This window comes from Ahaetulla prasina, chromosome 17, assembly GCF_028640845.1.
Source record: "Ahaetulla prasina isolate Xishuangbanna chromosome 17, ASM2864084v1, whole genome shotgun sequence".
Lineage (NCBI taxonomy): Eukaryota > Metazoa > Chordata > Lepidosauria > Squamata > Colubridae > Ahaetulla > Ahaetulla prasina.
Genome location: NC_080555.1, coordinates 7092391 through 7115611, shown reverse-complemented (window position 1 = coordinate 7115611; position 23221 = coordinate 7092391). Strand labels below are relative to the sequence as shown.

Here is a 23221-nt window from a genome sequence, read left to right as displayed (position 1 = left end):
ATCGAGTTTGCTCGTCCGAAAAACATGACCTCGGAGACCCAGCGACGGTTGTAAGAAGGAGTCGGCTGCCAAGCATCGGAATCTCGATCACGTTGACCCACGGAGGGCGGGGGGGGGGTTTGTTGCCACAAAGGTGACGGCGGTTGTTAAAGTCAAGTCCCACGGGTCATTAAATGAATCTGACTTCCCCCGTTGACTTTGCTTGTCGGATGACCACAGGGGGCCCCCGCGACCATCACAAATCAGAGATGGTGGCCAAGCGTCTGAATTTTTGATCTTGAGACCCTGCGGGACATTGCAAACGGTCGTAGGAAGTCGCTGTAAACTTTGAACGGCCGCTTAAAGGAACTGTTATATAATTCAAGAGCTACTTGTATAGAGAGGTCCCCCTAAATATTCATATTTTTTTCTCCCAGCTGGGGTGTGCCCTTTTTTGGGGGGAGGGAAAAAAAAAAAACCAGGAGCCGACTCCGAAGTCGTGGGTCCTCTCCTCCCTCCTCCGCCTCTTCCCCCCTCCGTCCCTCCCTCCCTCCCTCCGCCGACCTTCCCAAACCGGTTTAGCAAGCAGGTAAAAAGCCCAAGTAAAGACACCGTTATTTCCAAACGCATGCGCCATCCGCACCACGCCTCCCCGACAGCAGATCGAATTAAGGAGCTGGGACAGAGGGACGAGGTTCGCCTGTCCTCCTGACTCTTCGAAAGAAATAAAAAATAAATTCGGATTATCCTCCTCCTCGTTCATTTTGGGGAGCCCCGGCGCTTCAATCTGGAGTAAGGCGAGGAAAGCGAAGCGAAGAGAGGAAGAAGAGGAAAATATATATATATATATATATCGGCGCCTCGCCTTCTGCTCACCTGGTGGCTGCTCCTCCCGTTCCCTTTTTTTTCTTTCTTTTCTTTTTCTTTCTTTCTTTCCTTCCTTTCCTCCCCCAACTTCTTCTTCTTCTTTTTTTCTTTTTAACTTCGAACCTTGATCCGAGTTTGAGCCTCGCGCGCCCAGGGAAAACTAACTGGGAGAAAGTTTTGGAACGTTCGCACAAGAACGAGCGTTCCACGGATCGAACGTTCGCGGCGCCAACGTTCCATCGGGCCGCGCACGGAACCTTCCCCCGGATCCCTTATGGACGATTCGGAACTCGCCTGTGGCTTGGATTGATTGGTTATTGGTTATTGGCGCAGCGAGGTCTTTCTTTCTTTCTTTTTATTTCTTTTCTTCCTTTTTTTCTTTTTCTTTCTTTCTTTCCTCTTTCGTTTTCTCTTCCTCCTTCTCCTCCTCCCTCCCTTCCTTCCTCCGCCCTGGCGAGGAAGGCCGAGGGAAGAGCCCATTTGGGAAGTTCAACGGCGGCCAGACTAGCTGACCTCGAGCTCCCAAAATGCCCCGAGCTTTCCTGGTGAAAAAAACCTGCGTTTCTGGCCGGCGGAACTGGAGCGAGCTGCCCGACGAAGAACGGGGCGAGGTTTACGTGCCAGGTGAGTCTCGAGGCGGGCGGGCGGGCGAGGGGGGAGCGAGGAGAAAGGCAAGAAAAAGTTGCAACGGAGTCTGGCTTTTAGAACCGTTGTTGTTGTTATTATCCTCAACAATAACACAACAACACATTCCGGGTTTTGCTACCTTGAAGTTTTGTTTTTTTTAAAATAAATACATTGTGTTCTAGTTGGGGAAACGCGCTTGAAAACCATTACAAAGAGTTAAGCGGATGTCCCATAGTGGATTGGGCCCAAGTGGAGGAGGGAAGGGAAGGGGGCTGGAGAAAAGGAGGGGGGGGAAGAGGCCCAGGGGGTTAATTAGTAGGGGCTCCTTTCTTGGAGGTGGGGTCGTTTCCCCTCCACTTGCCCGAGGCTGGGAATCGCGATCCTATACGCTCCACCTTATATTTCAAGACGGGGAGGGAGTGGGAGGGGGGAAGAGGGCGAGGTAAGGTCCGTTATCACCAGGCATCACTTAAAAAGAGGAATTCTGGGCTATTTGGGGGGGGGTGAGTGGGTGGGAAAGGGGTCGGGGGGGGTGAGTGGGGGGGAGAGGGTGAAGAGCTGCTGGTCGCACCTGCCCAAAAGATCCCCATTGTCTCTCCCCTCCCGCCCCCCGGCCTGGGAAGCGCAGTTAAGCGCAGCCTACTCCGCCTTCTGGAATGTTTGAACGCGCCGGCAATTTAGTGGTTGGTTGAGTTGGGGAGGCCGGAGGCGCAAATGGGAAGAGAAGAAAGAAAGAAAAAAGGAAGGAAGGAAGGAAGGAGAGAGAGGGAGAGAGAGAGAGAGAAAGAAAGGGGAGGCGGCTTGTGGAAAAAGAGCGCGCTTCCCCACCCCCCATTTTTTTTTCTTTCTTTCTTTTCCAAGCGCAAGATTAGGATGGGAAGTTGAAGGTGAGGATCAGGGGCAGGGAAGGTGAAACTCTTCCCTTGCTTGGATCCGAGTGGTGGTTTTGGTCCGTTGTAACCTTTTTTCCTTCTTAAATAATATTGGCAACGGCGCAGAATCAAAGGTGCCTATCAAAGAGAATATTCCTAACTCAGGCTATAGGGTCCTTGGTGCGCTCTCAGCTTGGGGGTTTCCTTGCAGACGTTTTGTTACCAAATTAGGTAACCTCATCCGTGCTAGAAGGGAGGGGGGTTGTGGAGAGGAGGAAGAGGAGGGCTGTGAGGTCCTCTTGATGGTCTCTGAGCTTGGTTGTTCTCTTGCGCAGACGTTTCGTGACCCAACTAGGGAACACCATCAGCGCTAGAAGGGGTTTGGTTTCAATTTATCAGTCCCTTGTAGCGCTGATGATGTTCCCTAGCTGGGTCACGAAACGTCTTGCAAGAGAACAACCAAGCTCAGAGAGCACCCTGACAGAATGAGTAAGAGTTTGGAAGGGGCCCTGGAGATCTTCTAGTCCACCCTCTTCCCCCGCTCAGTCGGGAGACCCTATATCATTCCAGACAAACGGCTGCTTCTTTAAAAAATCTCCAGTGACAACTGGACAGTGACAGTGATAGTGGGCTCGTGGGGGAAAATATTCTATAATGTTCTTTAGAGCAGGGGTCTCCAACCTTGGCAACTTGGAGACTTGTGGACTTCAACTCCCAGAATTCCTCAGCCAGCTTTGCTGGCTGAGGGATTCTGGGAGTTGAAGTCCACAAGTCTCCAAGTTGCCAAGGTTGGAGACCCCTGCTTTAGAGAGAGAAAGAATCTAGTAGAATAGCAAATAAAAAACAATGAACCCCGGTTTTTGGCAGTGGGTTTGCTCTCCAATCTTTCGTAAGTGTTCAATAAGGAAAATCGGACAAAGAAAATTCCGCTGATGGCGTTACCTAGTATGGTAGCGAGACGTTCAGAAACGGAATTAAAACCAGTTCGGAGAGCAAATCCCTGCAAATCGAGCTACAACGATTTTTCTCTTTTTTTCCCCACCCACAACTAACCAGGATTAAGCTGTAACGTTCACATTATAGGCAGGGCTGGATTCCTGTTTTTTTAAAGAATGGGTGGGGGGGCGGGGGTTTGATGGCTTGGCTTGGTGGAAATCCAGCCCCCCCCCCTCCAGCTTAGCTCCAGAGTACGGCTGATTGTGAGAAACGGTTCCTTCTCTCCCACATGCAGCTTCATGATGGGTGTGTGGGGCTCAGGCCAGGTTTAACTGGTTTACCTTATGAATTGTGGCTGGCTGGATTTTCTGACCAAGTTGAGGCATAGCTTGTTTACCCGTCGCGTCTCCGTGCCTGGCCCTGTTTTTGGAACTGTCAACTCGCCGGATGCAACCCTTCCGTTCCCAGAATGCTCAGCGCACACACACACATACACATACACACCCCAAACTGGGATTTTCAGCAAATGGCCCAGCTAGCTGGGGAGTTCTGGGGAGCTGAACTCTAAATCCCATGGGATCGGTTCAAGGAAAGGGTGCCTAGAAATTTCCCACAGGAGGTGGTGAGTTCTAGTTCTGCCTTAGGCATGAAAGCCAATTGGGTGACTTTGGGCCAATCACCAGGAGATGGTGAGTTCTAGTCTAGCCTTAGGCATGAAAGCCAATTGGGTGACTTTGGACCAATCACCAGGAGATGGTAAGTTCTAGTTCTGCCTTAGATATGAAAGCCAATTGGGTGACTTTGGACCAATCACCAGGAGACGATGAGTTCTAGTCTAGCCTTAGGCATGAAAGCCAATTGGATGACTTTGAGCCAATCACCAGGAGACGGTGAGTTCTAGTCTAGCCTTAGGCATGAAAGCCAATTGGGTGACTTTGGGCCAATCACCAGGAGATGGTGAGTTCTAGTCCCATTTTAGCCATGAAAGCCAGCTTGGTGGCTTTGGGCCAATCACCAGGAGACGGTGAGTTCTAGTCCTTCCTTGGGCATGAAAGCCAATTGGGTGATTTTGGGCCAATCACCGGGAGACAGCGAGTTCTAGTTCCATCTTAGCCATGGAAGTCGGCTGGGTGACTTTGGGCCAGTCTCACTCTCTCAGCCCGCCCTACCTCGCAAGGTGGTTGTGCGAAAAATAGGAGGAGGAAAGTGGGATGGGTTTATGTTCGCCCCCTTGGAGTTATTTCTAAAAATAATAAAAGGTGAGCTACAAATAAAAAAGTAAAATAATAATAAATAATAATAATAATAAAGAACCACCTGGAACTTGGCAAGTTTTCCTCCCGACGCCCATCCTCGTTGTTTGCTTTTGACTGAGGACTTCAATCCAGTTTTCTGGCTTGTTTCCTTTTTGCCAACGGTGTTGGTTTATTTTTTAAAAAGTTCCTCTGAATAAGAATTTACCTCCGGCAGTGGGGTTAGGGGGATGACGGGGGGGACGGGACGGACGGACGGACGACCTATAAGTGGGTTTTTTTTTCAGGAGAGGCTGCTAACGTTTGGCGTAGAACATTTTTTACATTACTTGGCAAGCTGCTCTGGCCTCCACTTAGGACTCTGTAATTAGCATCTAATTAATCACGCTGGCAGCCTGATTTCCAGGTTCGGGAGTCGAGAGGTACATTCCAGCGGCCTTCCCGCCATCTTGCTTTCTGGAGCCGTCCAGAACGATCCCGAATGCAAAACGAGGCACCGCCACGACCTACCTGTTAGCTGGCGCGACCGAAGAACAATCTTTTGAGAAGGGCGATAAAAAGATTTAAGTCTTGCCCTGAGGTTTCGTGTTCTTCCCCCTTTTCTTGGCTTCTGGCATCCTACAAACAACCCTGCGAGATAGGCTGGGCAGAGAGGGAGGGAGAGGAAAGAAAGGGAGAAGGGAGGGAGGAAGGAGAAGGAGGGAAAGAGGGAGAGAGGGAAGAAGAGAAGCAGAGAGGGAGAGAGAGGGAGGGAGAGGAAAGAAAGGGAGAAGGGAAGGAGGAAGGAGAAGGAGGGAAAGAGGGAGAGAGGGAGGAAGGAGAGAGGGAGAGGGAAGAAGAGAAGCAGAGAGGGAGAGAGAGGGAGGGAGAGGAAAGAGAGGGAGAAGGGAGGGAGGAAGGAGAGGGAAAGCGGGAGAGAGGGAGGAAGGAGAGGGAGTGGGTAGGAGAGAAACAGACAGGGAGAGAGAGGAAAGAGAGGGGGAGAGAGAGGGAGGGAAAAGAGGGAGGAAGGAGAGGGAAAGAAAGGGAAAGAGAGAATCGGGAAAGAGAGGGAGAAAGGACGGAAAGAGGGAGAAGGAGGAAGGACGGAGGGAGGGAGAGAAACGGAGAGAGACGGAAAGGAGAGGGAGGAAGGACAGGGAAAGAGAGGGAGAAAGGAAGGAAAGAGAGAGACTGAGAAAAGAGGGAGGAAGGAAAGGGAAAGGGAGGGAGGGAGGGAGGGAGAAAAACAGGGAGAGGGAGAGAGAGGGAAAAGAGAGGGAGGAAGGAGAGGGAGAGAAGAAAGAAGGAGAGGAAAAGAGGGAGAGGGAGGAAGGAAGGAAAGAGAGAGGGAATCAGGGAAAGGAGAAGGAGGGAGGGAGAGAAGAAAGGAGAGGAAAAGAGAGGGAGAGGGAGGAAGGAAGGAAAGAAGGAAGGAGAGGGAGAGGGAGGGAGGAAGGAAGGAAAGAGAGAGGGAATCAGGGAAAGGAGAGGGAGGGAGGGAGAGAAGAAAGGAGAGGAAAAGAGAGGGAGAGGGAGGAAGGAAGGAAAGAAGGAAGGAGAGGGAGAGGGAGGAAGGAAGGAAGGAGAGAGAGAGAGAATCAGGGAAAAGAGAGGGAGGAAGGAGAGGGAGAGAAGAAAGAAGGAGAGGAAAAGAGAGGGAGAGGGAGGAAGGAAGGAAAGAGAGGGAAGGAGAAGACCGTGGGAGAAGAGATGGAAATGGATCCCCCCCCACCCCAAGAGTTTTGTGGCTGAGGCGTGTGTCTGTCTGTCTGTCTGTCTGTCTGTTTTTCAACAAGGGTCTCAAGACCTCGGTTTTGGGCCTCAAAATATGGACAGTAAATTTGGGGTTGGCGCCCAGTTGCCTTGCCTGGGGCTGAAGATGTCCTGTGGCGTGTTGCAACGGTCACTGAAGAAGTGGGAAGAAGGACAGGTTGAGGATTGCACACACGCACACACCCCGAAAAAACAGCAGGGAGGCTGCGTGGAACCCCCTTCCTTAGGACGCTCGGATTTGAAATCCACAATTTATTGATTTTTCTTTTCATTTATTCCACTTCTCAAAATGTTGGGAAAGCCTCAACTTGCTCCCTAACTCCAGTTAAAAGATCTGGATAAGATCTCTTATTTGACACACACACACACGGAAATCTTGGCAAAAGCAAGGACGTAGGATGGAATATGCAGGCGGTCCTCGACTTACAGCCGTTCGTTTAGTGACCGAGGTTACAACGGCGCCGGAAAAAAAATGGGACCGATCACCGTTTCTCACACTTAACAACCGTTGCTTTGCCCCGTTTTGCGACCTTTCGTACCGCAAATTGTTAAGTGAATCGCTGCAGTGCTTAAGTTAGCAACACGGTCGCTAAGCGAATCTGGCTCTCTCCCCCCCCCCACCAGTTGACTTGGCTTGTCAGAAGGTCGCAAAAGGGGATCACGGGACCCCCCGGGTTACTGCAGCCGTCGTAAATACGAGTCGGCGGCCAAGCGGCTGAATTTTTGATCACGTGACCGTGGGGAATGGTGCTACGGTCGTTAAGTCCCTGGAATTCAGTGCCGTCGTCACTTCGAACGGTCGCTAGACGGTTCGTGTTTATGACGGTCACAGGGCCCCGCAGGTGTAATGTGATCCCCTTTTGTGACCGCCTGACAAGCGAAGTCAAGGGGGATTAACAGAGTCGGAAGGGACCTTGTCGGTCATCTAGTCCAACCCCACGCCCAAGCAGACTCACTGAACAACCGTGTAACTTACCTCAACAACTGGCGGTAATCCGCTTAACAAATATGGCAAGAGAGATTGTAAAAACGGGGCAAAACTCATTTAATGACTGTTTTGCTTAGCAAGGGGGATTTTACGCGCCGATTTCTGGTCCTAAGTCAAAAATTACCCAGAAAACTCCGGCTGTGATTACGATCTGCACAATGAGCAAAAACAGTTTTTCTGTTGCGTTCACAGAAATTTATTTTTTAAAAGTTTTTTATTTTTATTTTTCATAAACGTACTTCAAGGCACAGTCTCTTTTCCACCGTTAATCATACCTATTCTCTTTTAACTTTCATATTCGTTCATTCGTCATCCTAAAAAAATTATTGCTTATTTGTACCCTCTGACTATCATTAAGTGTTGTCCCTTATGATTCTTGATGAATGGATCTTGTCTTTTTATATACAATGAGAGTGTCTGCACCAAAGACAAATTCCTTGTGTGTCCAATCACACTTGGCCAATAAAGAATTCTATTCTATTCTATTCTATTCTATTCTAAAATATATTAGGGTATATTCGTGATTGGCCTTCTACCATTTCCTCTCCTTTATTTTACCCCAACCTTTCCTCACCTTCTTTCCTTCTATCCCTTTCTTCTTTCTCCTCTCCTTCCCCTTCCCTTCCCCCACTTCTCCTCTCTTCCTCCCTATCTGACTCTCTCTCCTACTTAGTTCCTCTCCCTTTCTTCCTCTCCTTTTCCCTTTCTTCTATCCCTCGCTCTCCTTTCCTCTCTTCTCCTATCTGCCACTTAACTCCTCTCTCCATTCCCACTCCATTGTTGTTTTCATTTTCAATTCAATATATTTTCAAAATGGTATTTGAGCAATGGTTTTCTATTTACATGCATCTTCATTTTGATTTCCTTTTTATTTAGTATTTACCATATATCATCATTTCATGTGTATATGTATATGTGTGTGTATGTATGTATGTATGTGTATATATATATATATGTTTTCTGAGGTTTTCGCGGGTGTTTGTATGTAGGTCTTTGGTTATTCGGGTTTTCTCCTGCGTAAAATTGGAAGTGTCTTGGCGACGTTTCAACGAAGTCTCATTCGTCATCTTCAGGCTTCAGCTTCGTGCTTTGCTCCCAGAAGCACGAAGCTGGAGCCTGAAGATGATGGATGGGACTTCGTCGAAACATCGCCAAGACACTTCCAATTTTACGCGGGAGAAAACCCGAATAACCAAAAACCTACATATATATATATATGTATGTATGTATATGTATATGTATATGTATATGTATATGTATATGTATATGTATATGTATATGTATATGTATAGGAACGCGGTGGCTTAGTGGGTAAGACGCTGAGCTTGTTGATCGAAATGTCAGCAGTTCAGCAGTTCGAATCCCTAGTGCCGCATAACGGGTAAGCTCCCGTTACTTGTCCCAGCTTCTGCCAACCTAGCAGTTCGAAAGCACATAAAAAAAAAATTCAAACCTTTGGTAGGAAGGGAACAGCGTTCCGTGCGCCTTTGGCATTGAGTCATGCCGGCCACATGACCACGGAGACGTCTTCAGACAGCGCTGGCTCTTCGGCTTTGAAACAGAGATGAGCACCGCCCCCTAGAGTCAGGAACGACTAGCATGTATGTGCGAGGGGAACCTTTACCTTTACCTAATATGTATATGTACGTATATAGAATAACACTTTTTCCATTTCCCCCCTCCTTCCTCCTTTTCCATTTACCCAGGTGTTTGATTATTTGATTATTCAGATAATAACAGCGGCTAGGATAGTATTTACACAAAACTTGGAAAGCAGAAAAAAAAAATCCCACCGGAAAGAGAGATAATAAGGAAAATTTTAGAATGTGCAGAAATGAACAGATTAACATTAAGAATAAAAGATAAAGAGGAATCGGTGTATTTCAAGACATGGGGACGTTTTTATGATTGGTGAGAAAAGGAATGTGAAATAAAGGATTAGAGACGAACTGGATAGGGAGAAGGCAAATGAGAGGAAAGACAAAAAAGGAATTTTTTTTTAAAAAAATATTTATTTATTTTTAACAGTTTCTACTGTTAATCATCCCAAATAACGTGCTTGATGGAAAGCTGGTAATTCCTTCAGTTCTTTGGCTTTGGAATGCGATGCAATTTATATTTGATTTATTTTTTTTAAAAAAATTGGCACAACAACGTCGCCTTATTCGTTTTAATTAAAAAAAGCGAACTTAAAAGGCAAAATAAATGTGCTGACAAATTTGACAGGCCCTCTTCCCTGCCTTGTCAGTTCACTTCAGGCTTTCTCCCGTCTAAATGAAAGCCAAACGTGAAATTAATTTTGGGCGAAGAATGCCGTTGGATTGCGGGGAACGGGAGTTATTATTCCTGGATTGGAAAACCAGCCCGAAACTAACCTGTTTCCCCCAAAATAAAACGTCCCCTGATAATAAGCCCAATCGGGCTTTTAAGCGCCTGGCAATAAGGCCAAGCGCTTATTTCAGGGTTCAAAAAAAAACATAAGACAGGGTCTTATTTTCGGGGAAACGAGCTGAAAACGCATTTATTTATCCAAGCGGGACTGGATTAAAAGTTTTACTTAATTTTAACTGGGGTTAGTTGTTAATTTTTAGGTAATGGGGTTTTATCATTTTAATTGTAATTTTAAATTTTGGCCTATTTAAATAAGTTTTTTAATTAGTTTTTATTGTGTATGATTTCTGTATTTTTATCTGGCTATAAACCGCCCTGAGTCCTTCGGGAGAAGGGCGGTATAAAAATTGAAATAAATAAATAAATAAATAAATAAATAAATAAAAATTTGATTAAATAAATAACTAAATAAATAAATAGTACTTAGGTAAAGGTTCCCCTGGCACATACGTGCTAGTCGTTCCCGACTCTAGGGGGCGGTGCTCATCTCCGTTTCAAAGCCAGAGAGCCAGCGCTGTCCGAAGACGTCTCCGTGGTCGTGTGGCCGGCATGACTCAACGCCAAAGGCGCAAGGAACGCTGTTACCTTCCCACCAAAGGTGGTCCCTATTTTTTCTACTTGCCTTTTTTTACGTGCTTTCGAACTGCTAGGTTGGCAGAAGCTGGGACAAGAAACGGGAGCTCACCCCGTTACATAACAGCACTAGGGATTCAAACTGTTGAACTGCCGACCTTTTGATCGACAAGCTCAGCGTCTTAGCCACAAAGCCACCACGTCCCTTTTTGGTAGTACTTATAAGTACATAATATACTTCTTATAAGAAGACCGCATGGGACTTTACAACACTGAAAAAAGGGATTTATGACCGTTTTTCACGTTTACGACCGGCGCGTCGTTGCGGTCACCTGATTAAAATTCAGATGCTTGGCGACTGGCTTGTATTTATGACGGTTGCCATGTCCCAGGGTCACGTGATCCCTTTTTGTGACCCCCCCCCTGACAAGCAAACTCCATGGGGGAGCCAGGATTCCCTTAACAACCGTACGACTAACTTGGCCACTGTAGCGATTCGCTTAACAACGGTGGCGAGGAAAGTCGTAAAACGGGTCGAATCTCACTCAACACATTTCTCACTCATCAATTTTGGGCTCTGTCGGGTTTGTAAGTCGAGGACTTACCCGACTTTATGACGGTTGCGGTCTCCTGGTATCACGCGATTCCTCTTTTGTGACTTTCGGACAATTCAACAGGGAGGCTGGATTCGTTTAACAACCGTCTGACTAACTTATACAACGGCAATGATTCACTTTACAACCGTGGTAAGAAAGGTCGTAAAACGGGAGACAAACTCACTTAACAATTTAGGATTCCATTTTGATTATTCAGTCGCAAAAGGGGATCACGTCTCTCTCTCTCTCTCTCTCTCTCTCTCACACACACACACACACACACATACACGAGACACTGCAACTGTTATAAACACGGATCAGCTGCCAAAGCCTCTGAATTTTGGACCGCGTGGCCGTGTGGATGCTGCAACGGACGTTAAGTGTGAAAAAAACGACCCTTCGGTCACCTTTTCCCGTGCCGTTGTAACTTCGAACGGTCACTAAATGGTTCGTGCTTATGACATTTTCTGCGTCCCGCGAGGTCACACAATCCCCTTTTGCGACCTTCTGACAAGCGAAGTCAATTGGGAAGCCAGATTGACTTAACAACTGTGTAACCGGCTTAAGAACTTCAGGGATTCACTTAACAACTGTGTAACCGGCTTAAGAACTTCAGGGATTCACTTAACAACTGTGTAACTGGCTTAAGAACTTCAGGGATTCACTTAGCAAGATAGGCCGTCAAACGGGGCGAAACTCACTTAACAAAGGTCTCGCTTCGAAATGGACATTTTTGCGCGCTGATTGCGATCCAAAATCGAAGATTACCCTGGAAAACTCCAGATGTGATTATGATCACATAATCATAAACGAGCCGTTGTAAGTCGAGGACTAAGTTGGATAACCGTTTGCCTGAAGTGGTGGTAGGGTTTCCTCCTGCCTAAGCCGGGGGGTCGGACTAGAAGACCTCCAGGGTCCCTTCCAACTCTTGTTATCCTAGTCTATTCTATTTTTATGTCTAGTTTATGTCATCCTGGACATAAACTGTTTCAACTCCTACCCTCAAAACAACGCTATAGAGCACTGCACACCAGAACAACTAGACACAAGAACAGTTTTTCCCCGAAGGCCATCACTCTGCTAAACAAATAATTCCCTCAAACTGTCAGACTATTTACTGAATCTGCACTACTATTAATCGTCTCATAGTTCCCATCAGCAATCTCTTTCCACTTATGACTGTATGACTATAACTTGTTGCTGGCAATCCTTATGATTTATATTGATATATTGATCATTAATTGTGTTGTAAATGTTGTACCTTGATGAACGTATCTTTTCTTTTATGTACACTGAGAGCATATGCACCAAGACAAATTCCTTGTGTGTCCAATCACACTTGGCCAATAAAATTCTATTCTATTCTATTCTATTCTATTCTATTCTATTCTATTCTATTCTATTTGTCCTGCTGAGCTGTTCTTTTTTTTTCTCCGTCATACAACGGAGTCGTAAAGAATGAGACAGGCCTTTGTAATGTTCTTTGCATGCGTTTTAAGGGCAGTTGCAACACGCAGCCGCCTCCTTACTCCACCTTTCTGGAGGCAGGTGATGGGCCCTTGAAAAGTGGCGCCAGCCCCGGAAACGGTTAATTAACTCGCTGGGTTGGGCCGCGCTGCTTTCCAATAACATCCCGGTCAACCGGTTCCAGGCTGTTTACTTGCTATTGCAGCTGGCGTTGGGTAGGGGATAATAGGTTTTTGTATTTGTATTTTTTTTTTTTTAATTTTGTTTTAGGGGGGGAGAGGAGAAGGGAGCGGAACCTCCTGTTTGTTTCCGAAACGGGGTTTGCAAACCTCATGAGGACTAGCAGCCTTGCGAAACTGTCCTTTTGGTTTGGTTTTTTTTTTGAGCTCGCCTCGTTTCATCTCCCAACCTGGGCTGGTTTTTCCAGGTATATCTGGAGGGGAGCCCAGCTCTGAGAGGCATCCGTACGTGCGCGAAGGCGGGGCGCATGTAGGGACACACATATGGGGGCGGCAGGTGCATACATGGGGGGAGGAGGCTTTCTAGGCCCAAAATGATGTGCAAGGGGCGCCAAAACGGGGTGGGGGGTAGGGTGGGGTGGATGCTCAGGGGGGGGCGAGGCACATGTGCGGGGGTGTGTGTGCTCGCATTGCACTTTGGGGATTTGTGCGCGTACACTTGAGCTTTGGGCATTCGGCACCAAAAAGGTTACCCATCGCTGTCCTAGAGTCTCGGGTTTTTTCCCGAGTGGAGAAAAGTGACTTTTTTTTTTTTTTGAGCGGCGCCATGAAATTCTGCTCCGGTTAGATGTGATCTGGAGCAGCGGTCACCCACCAGTGGTCCGCGGACCCCAAATTTTGGGGGTCTGCAGAAAAATTATTTGCATTTTTTTCCTATTGCTCTAAATACTATTTTTAAAAAATCGTATTCGTGCTTGGCGGGATTTAAAACTAAAGCTTCCTTTAAAAGCTTTAAAAGCTTCCTGATGCCGTTCGGGTCAGTGGGAGGAGCCTCTCGCCGGTGTTACTACCGGTTCTTGCGAACCGGTCTGAACCGGGGGCAACCCACCATTGGTTGGCGAGCCCTGATCTGGAGCATGGGCTCTCCTGCGCGGAGAGAAAGAGCGCCACGAGGCCAGGAGGAGAGTTAAAAAAAAAGAAGGATTTTGGGAAACGGTTGTGGACAATGAGATCCGGTAGCTTGGAGGGGTTGCGTTCATTATGGTACGGGGTATCGTGCGATATCTCGGGCCGTCACTATAAGGCCTGAACGGGGTTTGCGAACAAGGGCATTTTAGACTCTAGAAAGCGGGATAAAATATAACCCAGGACCAAAAAGAGGTGGATTGAAGAAAATGTGGCTTTTGTTGGATGTTCAATTCACACAGTGACGTTTCATCGTAGCTTAATCCTGGTTTAACACGAAGAGTAAACATAGCCAGAAGGGTGCCGTTGGTTCACCCCGTGAAGTATACTACAGGCTCTCTGGGGATCTTCCAAGCCACAAACCCTAGTTTTGATTTTCCTGGCATCAGGCAAGAGGGTTATAGATGGTCCTCGACTTGTGACCACTTGTTTAGCGACTGTTGAAAGTTAGTCTAGCTCATTAAATGTGTACAAGGCTAGTCCTCGGCTTATGACCATAAGGGAGGCCTAAATTTCCATTGTTATGGAATGCGGTTGTTCAAGTGAATTTCCTTCCTTGCTGCCGTCGTTAAGTGAATCCCTGCAAGGTATGTGAAGTTAGTCACATGGTTGTTAAGCGAATCTGGCTTCCCCATTGACTTGAAGGCTGCAAAAGGGGATCGTGTGACCCTCGGGGACGCTGCAACCGTCATAAATACGAGTCACTTGCCAAACGTCTGAATTTTGATCATGCAGCTACAGAAACGCCTCAACGGTCATCAGCGTGAAGTCACTTTTTTCCATGCCGTTTTATTTTGAATGGTCACTAAGCGAACGGTCGTAAGTCAAGGACAACCTGTAATCTATGTGACCTCTAGGAACCCCACCTCCAACCTCTTTTTGTAAAAAAATGATTCCCTTTTCTCTTCTACAGTTTCCCTAGGCGGATATGCACTGTGGAAAGACCCCGAACCTTCAGTGGCCGAGCCGCCGTCTTTCCAGATGCCGCTCGACATGACCATTCGCAACTCCGTCTACACGGCGGCTCAGCCCCACGGCGCGGCCCATGTCTCCAGCGGGACACGACAGGAAACCGGGTCCGACTTCACGCGCTCCAAAATCAAGGTAGGAGCGACAGGCAGCTTTGAACCCTAGATTATTACAGATTAACGGAGTTGGAAGGGACCTTGTAGGTCAGATCAGAGTGCCGAAAATACAGCGCCCGCCCGCATGCACGCAGCACCAAGTGCCAAAAAGGGAACGTTTCACGTGTGCGCTCATCAGGGCCACAACCAGGAAGAGGAGCTGCCCAGGAGGCATGCGCGTGCCAGATAAGCCAGTGGTGGGATTCAGCAAGTTCGCACCTATTCAGGAGAACCGGTTGTTAACTTTCTAAGCAGTTCAGAGAACCGGTTGTTGGAACAAATCTTATTTTGTTTTTTCCCCACTTTACAGGGCTAATCCTGTAAGGAACTGAAACATTCTGGTGGTGTTTCTAGCTTACAGAAACTGCCTCTCTGGTTAACCCTTATGACATTGTAACAGCTAAGGCGCGCCCATGTCTCCAGCGGGACACGACAGGAAACCGGGTCCGACTTCACGCGCTCCAAAATCAAGGTAGGAGCGACAGGCAGCTTTGAACCCTAGATTATTACAGATTAACGGAGTTGGAAGGGACCTTGTAGGTCAGATCAGAGTGCCGAAAATACAGCGCCCGCCCGCATGCACGCAGCACCAAGTGCCAAAAAGGGAACGTTTCACGTGTGCGCTCATCAGGGCCACAACCAGGAAGAGGAGCTGCCCAGGAGGCATGCGCGTGCCAGATAAGCCAGTGGTGGGATTCAGCAAGTTCGCACCTATTCAGGAGAACCGGTTGTTAACTTTCTAAGCAGTTCAGAGAACCGGTTGTTGGAACAAATCTTATTTTGTTTTTTCCCCACTTTACAGGGCTAATCCTGTAAGGAACTGAAACATTCTGGTGGTGTTTCTAGCTTACAGAAACTGCCTCTCTGGTTAACCCTTATGACATTGTAACAGCTAAGGCGAAGCGCCCATCGATGTGAGTGACGTTGAGTTAGCCAGGCCCACACGGTCACATGACCGAGTCATGCCTACCCAGCTGGTCATTACGGCAGTGAACCGGTTGTTAAATTATTTGAATCCCACCACTGCGGATAAGGTACTTCCGGTTCCCGCCCAGCAAGTCTTCCGGTTACTGCCGCGCATGCGCTGATCAGCTGGCTGCGTGCACGCTCACGTCGGAAAATGGAAGGCCAGCTCATCCGATTTCCGGTACTGCTGCACGCACAAAGGCCAGCTGATCATTGCGCCAGAAACCCAGAAGAATGGGCGACGCCACGCATGCCAGGCAAGATGGGTCCGCGTGCTACCTCGGACACGTGTGCCATAGATTCGCCATCACGGTTGTAGGTCATCTAGTCCAACCCCATAACCAAGCAGGAGATTCCTACATCTGTGATAGCAAACTTACGGCACTGGAGCCAGAAGTGGCACACAACGCCCTCTCCGATGGCACACGAGCCTCGCCCCAGTTCAGCTCCGCTGTGCATGTGCGTGCCACCTCCCGCTGGCCAGTTGGTCTTCGGGTTTCTGCCATGCATGCGCGGGGGGTGGGACGCGTGGGGGGCAAGACACATGCATCGGGCTGCGTGCGCATTGCATTTTGGGGGGTTCGGTCGCACGCATCCACACACGTGCGTGCACGCTTTGGGCGCTCGGTCCGGAAAAGATTAGCTATCACTGCCCTACATCATGTCTCACAATTTCTGACCGTTTCTCGCGGGCCACAGTGGGGCCCCCCGGGAACGAGAGGTTGTAGGGCCTAAAAAGCAAATGACAATAATGAAGGGGTAAGGTGTGTGATTGTGTCGAAGCCGCTCCTAGGCTGTGCTTGATTAAATCAGGGGCGGGATAGAGATAAAGGGAAGGAAGTTTAGTCATATGGAAAAAAGGCTTCGAAGACCTGGGATGCCCCGGTGATGGTTGCGGGCGCGCTCACAAAATGGTAGCCGCAGGCAAAACATTTGCTAGTTTCCTGGCTTCCCTCATTTATTCGCTAAGGAAAGGGATAAAGAGGGACAGATTTTGAACCGAGAAGGCATTTTTTGTCTGCTTGGAGTGGGCGTTACAGTTTTTTTTTCTTTCTTTCGTTTATTTTTAATTAAAAGAGCAGAACGAAAGAAGGTCGGGAAGGAGCGAAGGACCAGCAAACCTTGAATGAGGGTTTTGTTGGGCTGGTTGGGGTTCGGTTGGGGTCTTGTGGCCGAGCGAAGGTGTGAGGAAATGCTTAACGGGGAGACTTACAACCAACCATTGATGCAAAGTTACAATGACAGCGAAAACCACTGACTTAGGACCAGTCCTCGCACTTATGACTGGCCACAAAAGGAGATCACAGGAGCCCGGGACACTGCTACCGTCATAAATACGAGTCATTCGCCAAGCATCCGAATTTGGATCACATGACTACGGGGATGGCTGCAGCGGTCGTAAGGGTGAAAAATGGCCGTCGGTCTCTTTTTTTTTTCCAGTGCCATTTGGTCACTAAATGAACCGCTGTAAGTCGAGGACTTATTGAGACATTTGATGGGATATTTCTAGCGAAAGTTCTGATGTGCCGCAGCTTCAAAATGAGGGTTTGGGAGGGGTGGGGTCTTTGAAAAATCCTACCCATTGAAAATTGCCATCAGGGTTGAAATCTTTCTGATAATCATGAGGACTAGGATCTTAGCTTCACTCTGACTAGTGAGGACCACATCTCGGGGAGGAGTGGCGGGTTAAGGCTGTGGCCGGCGCGAGCAGAGCATCAAACCGAAGTGGTTTCTTTGACCTTCCGCAGGTGAGCCCGGCCGACGGGCCCCTCGAGCAGTTTTCCTGTCCGTTTTGCCAAAAGGCCTTTTCCTACCAACGGATGCTCAACCGTCACCTCAAATGCCACAGCGAGATCAAACGTCACCTCTGCCCCTACTGCAACAAAGGGTTTAACGACACCTTTGACCTCAAGCGACACGTCCGGACACACACAGGTGAGTTCGCGCGAGGCGGCGGCGTGGAGTCTGGGCAAGTGAATGGAAGCTTAGTGTTTTACTGGCCGGATGCTTTTCCTGTTGCCAATGCGGAGTTTTGTTCGGCAGATATATTCTCCCTGAACCCAAGAGAGAGAAATATCTGCCTCTCCCTAGGATCGAACTCACAGCCTCCTTTATTGTGAGGTGAGAGCTCCACCTCTAGGCTACCGCATCACGAGATCCGGCTGGGGATGATAGTCCCATTAAAAAAAACGGGTCTATAACTCGGGGTCTTTCTTAGACCCAGATGGATACATAGGGGAGGGGGAGGTTGTGATTCCTCCCCAGCTCTCCTTGGCGCACAAGGCCAAAACAATAATTGTGACCACCAAGGATGTCTCCCCCAGAAGATCAAAAAAGGAAAAATGGGGGTTGTGCTCGCACGGTCAGTCCTCCGTTCTACAGGTGGACCTTGACTTACGGCCACAATTGAACCCAAAATTCCTGTTGTTAAGCAGGACGGTTTCCTTGGGTGTCAAATTCCTTGGCCAATAAATAATTCTATTCTATTCTTTATTTTCTATTCGTGTTCTTGTACATTTAAAGTGATAATAAAATCTATTCTATTCTATTCTATTCTATTCTATTCTATTCTATTGTATTCTATTTCCTCTTTTCTTCTCTTCTCTTCTCCTCTCCTCTCCTCTCCTCTCCCTTCTCTTCTCTTCTCTTCTCTTCTCTTCTCTTCTCTTCTCTTCTCTTCTCTTCTCTTCCCTCTTCTATTGTCTATTCTCCTCTCCTCTCTCCACTCATCCTCTCCTCTCCTCTCCTCCTCTCCTCTCTTCTCTCCTCTTCTCTCTCTCCTCTCTTCTCTTCTCTCTCTCCTCCTCCTCTCCTCCTCTCCTCTCCTCTCCTCTCCATTCTCTTCTCTCCTCTCTCCTCCTCTCCTCTCTTCTCTTCTCTTCTCTTCTCTTCTCTTCCCTCTTCTATTGTCTATTCTCCTCTCCTCTTCTCTCCACTCCTCCTCTCCTCTCCTCTCCATTCTCTCCTCTCCTCTCTTCTCTCCTCTCCTCTCTCTCTCCTCTCCTCTCTTCTCTCCTCTTCTCTTCTCTCCTCTCCTCTCTTCTCTTCTCTTCTCCTCTCCTCTCCTCCTCTCCTCTCCTCTCCATTCTCTTCTCTCCTCTCCTCTCCTCTCTTCTCTTCTCTATTCTATTCTCTTCCCTCTTCTATTGTCTATTCTCTCTTCTATTGTCTATTCTCCTCTCCTCTCTCCACTCCTCCTCTCCTCTCCTCTCCATTCTCCTCCTCTTCTCTCTCTTCTCTTCTCTCCTCTCCTCTCTCTCCTCTCTCCTCCTTCTCTTCTCTTCTCCTCTCCTCTCTCTCTCTCTCTCTCTCTTCTCTTCTCTCTCTTCCCTCTTCTATTGTCTATTCTCCTCCTCTTCTCTCCACTCCTCCTCTCCTCCTCCTCCTCTCCTCCTCCTCTCCTCCTCTCCTCCTCCTCCTCTCTCTCCTCTCCTCCTCTCCTCTCTCCTCTCTCTCTCTCTCCTCTCTCTCCTCCTCTCTTCTCCTCTCTCTCCTCTCTCCTCTCTCTCTCTCTTCTCTATTCTCTCTTCCCTCTTCTATTGTCTGTTCTCCTCTCCTCTCTCCACCTCCTCTCCTCTCTCTCTCCATTCTCTCCTCTCCTCTTCTCTCCTCCTCCTCTCCTCTCCTCTCTCTCTCTTCTCTCCTCTCCTCTCCTCCTCTCCTCTCCTCTCCTCTCCTCCTCTCCTCTCTCCTCCTCCTCCTCTCCTCTCCTCTCTCTTCTCTTCTCTTTTCTATTCTCTTCCATCTTCTATTGTCTATTCTCCTCTTCTCTCCACTCCACTCCACTCCATTCTATTCTCTCTCCTCTCTTCTCCTCTCCTCTCCTCTTCTATTTTCTCTCCTCTTCTTATTTCTTATTCTATTATTCTATTTTGCCCTATCTTACAACCTTTCTTGCCACGGTTGTTAAGTGAATCACTGAAGTTGATAAGCGACTAACCTGGTTGTTAAACGAATCTGGCTTCCCCACTGAGTTTGCTTGTCCGAAGGTCACAAAAGGGGGCCCGGGACACTGGAACCGTCATAAATATGAGCCAGTGGCCAAGCGTCTGAATTTTGATCCACGGGGATGGCTGCAACGGTCGTAAGTGTGAAAAACGGTCACCCGTCGCTTTCTCCGGTCCCGTTGTCACTTCGGACGGTCAGTAAACGAACTGTCGTAAGTTGTGGACTCCCTGTAACTGAAGGTGGCGGAAATAACTAATCCTCCTTCCTCCAGGAGGTATCCGGGTTTCCTTAACAACGGGATGATTCACTTAATGACCATGGTGATTCCCTTGGCAACTGTGGCCAAAAAAAAAAAGTCATAAAATCGGGTGTCTATGGAGATTCTCAATCATCCAGGTCATGGTTGTCCCAAAAGTGCTTTTTTTCAAGAGGCAACTGGACTTTTTTTCCTTTGAGGATGTTTTGCTTCTCATCCAAGAGGCTTCCCCAGATCTGACTGGATAGTGGAGAATGGAAGGATTGATACTCCTTGCAAGACACCTGGTCATTTGCATCCTTTTAGAGGGTCCTTGAGGCCACTTGGAGGTTTATCTGTCCTCCGGGTCCCCCCGAGTGGTGCAAATGCGGTGTGGAGCTGCCTTGGAAATGTTGAAAGGACCAGGTTGTAGGCTGGAGAGTGATGATGTCATCTTTCCCCCCCTCTTTTGAGAGAGAACCAAGTGGCCTCAACGACCCTCTAAAAAGGATGCAGAGGACCAGCTGTCCTGCAAGGAGTATCAATCCTTCCTTTCCCCACCGTCCAAGTCAGAGCTGAAGAAGCTTCTGGGTATGCCAAGCGAAACGTCTTCGAAGAAAAAAAACCAGGGAGTCCAGTTGAAAAGTAGGGACGCGGTGGCCCAGTGGCTAAGACAGTGAGCTTGCCGATCGAAAGGTTGGCAGTTCGGCGGTTCGAATCCCTCGTGCCGCCGCCTAACGGGGTGAGCTCCCGTGACTTGTTCCCAGCTTCTGCCAACCTAGCAGTTCGAAAGCAGGTAAAAAATGCAAGTCGAAAAAATAGGGACCACCTTTGGTGGGAAGGGAACAGCGTTCCGTGAGCATTTGGCGTTGAGTCATGCCGGCGGCCACATGACCACGGAGACGTCTTCGGACAGCGCTGGCTCTTCGGCTTTGAAACGGAGATGAGCACCGCCCCCTAGAGCCGGGAACGACTAGTACGTATGTGCCAGGGGAACCTTTACCTTACCAGTTGAAAAAAAAAAAGCAGTTTTGGGACCTAAAACCAGGCGCCACTGACCCCCTTGGCTTAATAACAGAAATTCTAGTTCCAGAGAGGATTACCGCTCACCCTTAAGACAAGTCACTTGGGAGGATGTCGTGAGCGCAGCCATTGTTCTCGGGCAATCCCGGTTGTCTGAACTCACCCTGGATCCATCCTTCCTTCCTTCCTTCCTCCTCCTCTTCCTCCTCTCTCCCGCCTCGCAGGTGTGCGACCGTACAAGTGCGAGCTGTGCGACAAAGCGTTCACCCAGCGCTGTTCCCTGGAGTCCCACCTGAAAAAAATCCACGGGGTGCAGCAGAGCTACGCCTACAAGGAACGGCGGGCTAAACTTTACGTCTGCGAGGATTGCGGGTCGACGGCCGATAGCCAGGAAGGCCACCTGCGTCACCTTCAGGAGCAACACCCCGACAGCCCGCTACTCCGAAAGGCCTCGCGCAAGGCGGCTACGGCACTTCATGGCATCATGGGCACGCCGAGTATCCTGCAAGGCTCCGGTCCTTGTTCCTAAACGTCCTGGCCCTTTTTGGGGGAGGGGGGGAGGGATACTGATAATTCCTTCGAACTTCGAAAGACCCTTTCCTTTCACCCGGAGCCAAGGACTGGCTGAGTTTGGGCGCTGGACCACCCCCCACCCCCACCCCCCCGATCACCAGATGCGGTATTTCGAATCCGGCGTGGGAAAAGACACCGGGCAAAATTCTCGTGAATCTTTCATGAAGCACTGGGAATTTATATATATATATATATATATATTTTCTGGATCGGACTTCCGGATAGGATGAACGGGGCTTTGACCGTTAGAAAGGGCTCGATTTGGCTGCGGGGGGGTGTGTGGGGGGCGGTCGGGGCAGGATGATTCTCAGAGGTCATCTAGTCTGACCCCCTTTAAGCCCATGCAGGAGACCAATTTTTGATGCAACTTAGTTGCTTGCATTGGGGCTGCCTTTAAATCCTCAATGGGGAGGGATACGGTCGTGTCTCCGAAGCCTGGATGTCCGAACGATTTTGTTCAAACCGTTCGTTGAATCCGTCGCCTATTTTCTCGCACCCGAGCCTTTGAGGACTTCGAACGGCGTGAAGATTTGGGGATGACGCCTCAAGGCAAAAAACAGCTTGGTTAAAGTGATTTAGCAACTGATCCCGTCACCTTGAAAGACGCTGAGTTCACTTGGGTACGCTCAAGCAGAGGCTTGGGGTTTGAGAAAGCGATGGCATAGATTTCCGCCTCTGATTAAGGAGTGGGGTTGGGCTAGATGATCTCATAGCATCCCTTCGAGCTGTGTTACGATTTTTTCTGCCTCGGGGCCCCGATCGAACTAGTCTGACCTTGGAGATTTAAGTGCCTGGACTTGTTTGTTGGCTATCGGGATAGAATTTGAACGGGAATCTGTTTTTAAAACGAGAATAATCACAGGACCCATTTTGGGGGGGGGGGTGTCTGGATGAGGTTTTGCAAACTTCCATGATACACCCCCCAACTTTCTCCTCAGAATTCAAGCATTCTGACATTCGGGAATCCGGTGAGTTTTTGTTTTTGTTTTGTCTCTGTGTGTGAGATCCTTTTTAACCAATTATTTATCCAGAGTCGAGCAGCCACGGATTTTGGGTTTTAGGAATTATTATTATTATTATTATTTTTTAAAAAAAGATATATACACTACAGTATTGGATCGCTGATAGGATTGCATCGTTTCTGACCAAAACGGCCTAGCCTTTTTTTTGAGGGGAAACGGGGCAGAAAAATAATAATGAATTGTTAAGCAAGTACCACGGTTTTTCAAAGACTGTCGTAAGGGGTATTATTTTTATTTAATATTACGTTCGTGTGAAGACGGGGGTCTCTTAACCGCAGCAGGACGAGACACCGAATCTATTTTTTATTTTATTTTTTGGCATCTTGTGGGATGAGAGGCATTACGCCAAACACCAGGGTGTGGATCTTGTTTACATATCGGCCGTGTTTTTCTCTTTGACTTTGGGGGAAACGGAGCTTGGCCTGTGAACTTTTAATGTTATTATATTATTCGTAATCTTATTATTCTTCCCCTCCTTACCTGTTAATTAAAATAAAGGAACTGTGGCTCTCTTGGCGAGCCAGACAAGTGGCACGGCGTTTTGGATTCCAAAGGTGGGTCTCGAAATGGGACCTAAATTTATAGCACGACGGAGTTGGAAGGGACCCTCAGAGGTCTTCTAGTCCAACCCTCCCCCCCCCCGCTCAAGCAAGAGACCCTACATCATTTCAATCAATGAGAATAGAGCTGGGAGGGACCTTGGAGGTCTTCTAGTCCATCCCCCCTGCTCAAGCAGGAGATCCTATACCATTTTGATCAATCAATCAATCGGAATAGAGCTGGAAGGGACCTTGGAGGTCTTCTAGCCCAACCCCCTGCTCAAGCAGGAGATCTTAGTCCATCCTGGTCCAGTTGACTTTAAGAAGCTCAGGAGAAACAGC

General features: G+C 48.3%; 2 protein-coding genes across 3 annotated transcripts in view; one reads left to right on the top strand and one right to left on the bottom strand.

The window, feature by feature from the left end:
• AP5B1 (adaptor related protein complex 5 subunit beta 1) overlaps positions 1-5151 on the bottom strand; it is a 32566-nt gene extending 27415 nt beyond the window's left edge. Inside the window, exon 1 of the mRNA XM_058160488.1 lies at positions 5045-5151. The gene's annotated coding sequence lies outside the window, so the exon portion shown is untranslated. The remainder of the gene's footprint in view (positions 1-5044) is intronic.
• On the top strand, positions 637-22871 carry OVOL1 (ovo like transcriptional repressor 1). 2 transcript variants are annotated; one of them, XM_058160489.1, is made up of 4 exons: positions 637-1470; positions 14363-14553; positions 17288-17474; positions 20970-22871. In XM_058160489.1, the coding sequence occupies exons 1-4, from the start codon at positions 1374-1376 to the stop codon at positions 21272-21274; spliced, it is 780 nt and encodes a 259-aa protein (XP_058016472.1). In that variant the 5' UTR covers positions 637-1373; the 3' UTR covers positions 21275-22871. The 2 variants fall into 2 exon arrangements, with proteins under 2 accessions (XP_058016472.1, XP_058016473.1); XM_058160490.1 differs by lacking the exon at positions 637-1470 and adding an exon at positions 12482-12519.
• The last annotated feature ends 350 nt before the right edge of the window (positions 22872-23221 follow it).

Coding starts and splice junctions, on each gene's coding strand:
- OVOL1 (XM_058160489.1), top strand. CDS start 1,374: ATGCCCCGAGCTTTCCTGGTGAAAAAAACCTGCGTTTCTGGCCGGCGG. Junction 1,471..14,362: donor GGGCGAGGTTTACGTGCCAG/GTGAGTCTCGAG, acceptor TCTCTTCTACAG/TTTCCCTAGGCGGATATGCA. Junction 14,554..17,287: donor TCACGCGCTCCAAAATCAAG/GTAGGAGCGACA, acceptor GACCTTCCGCAG/GTGAGCCCGGCCGACGGGCC.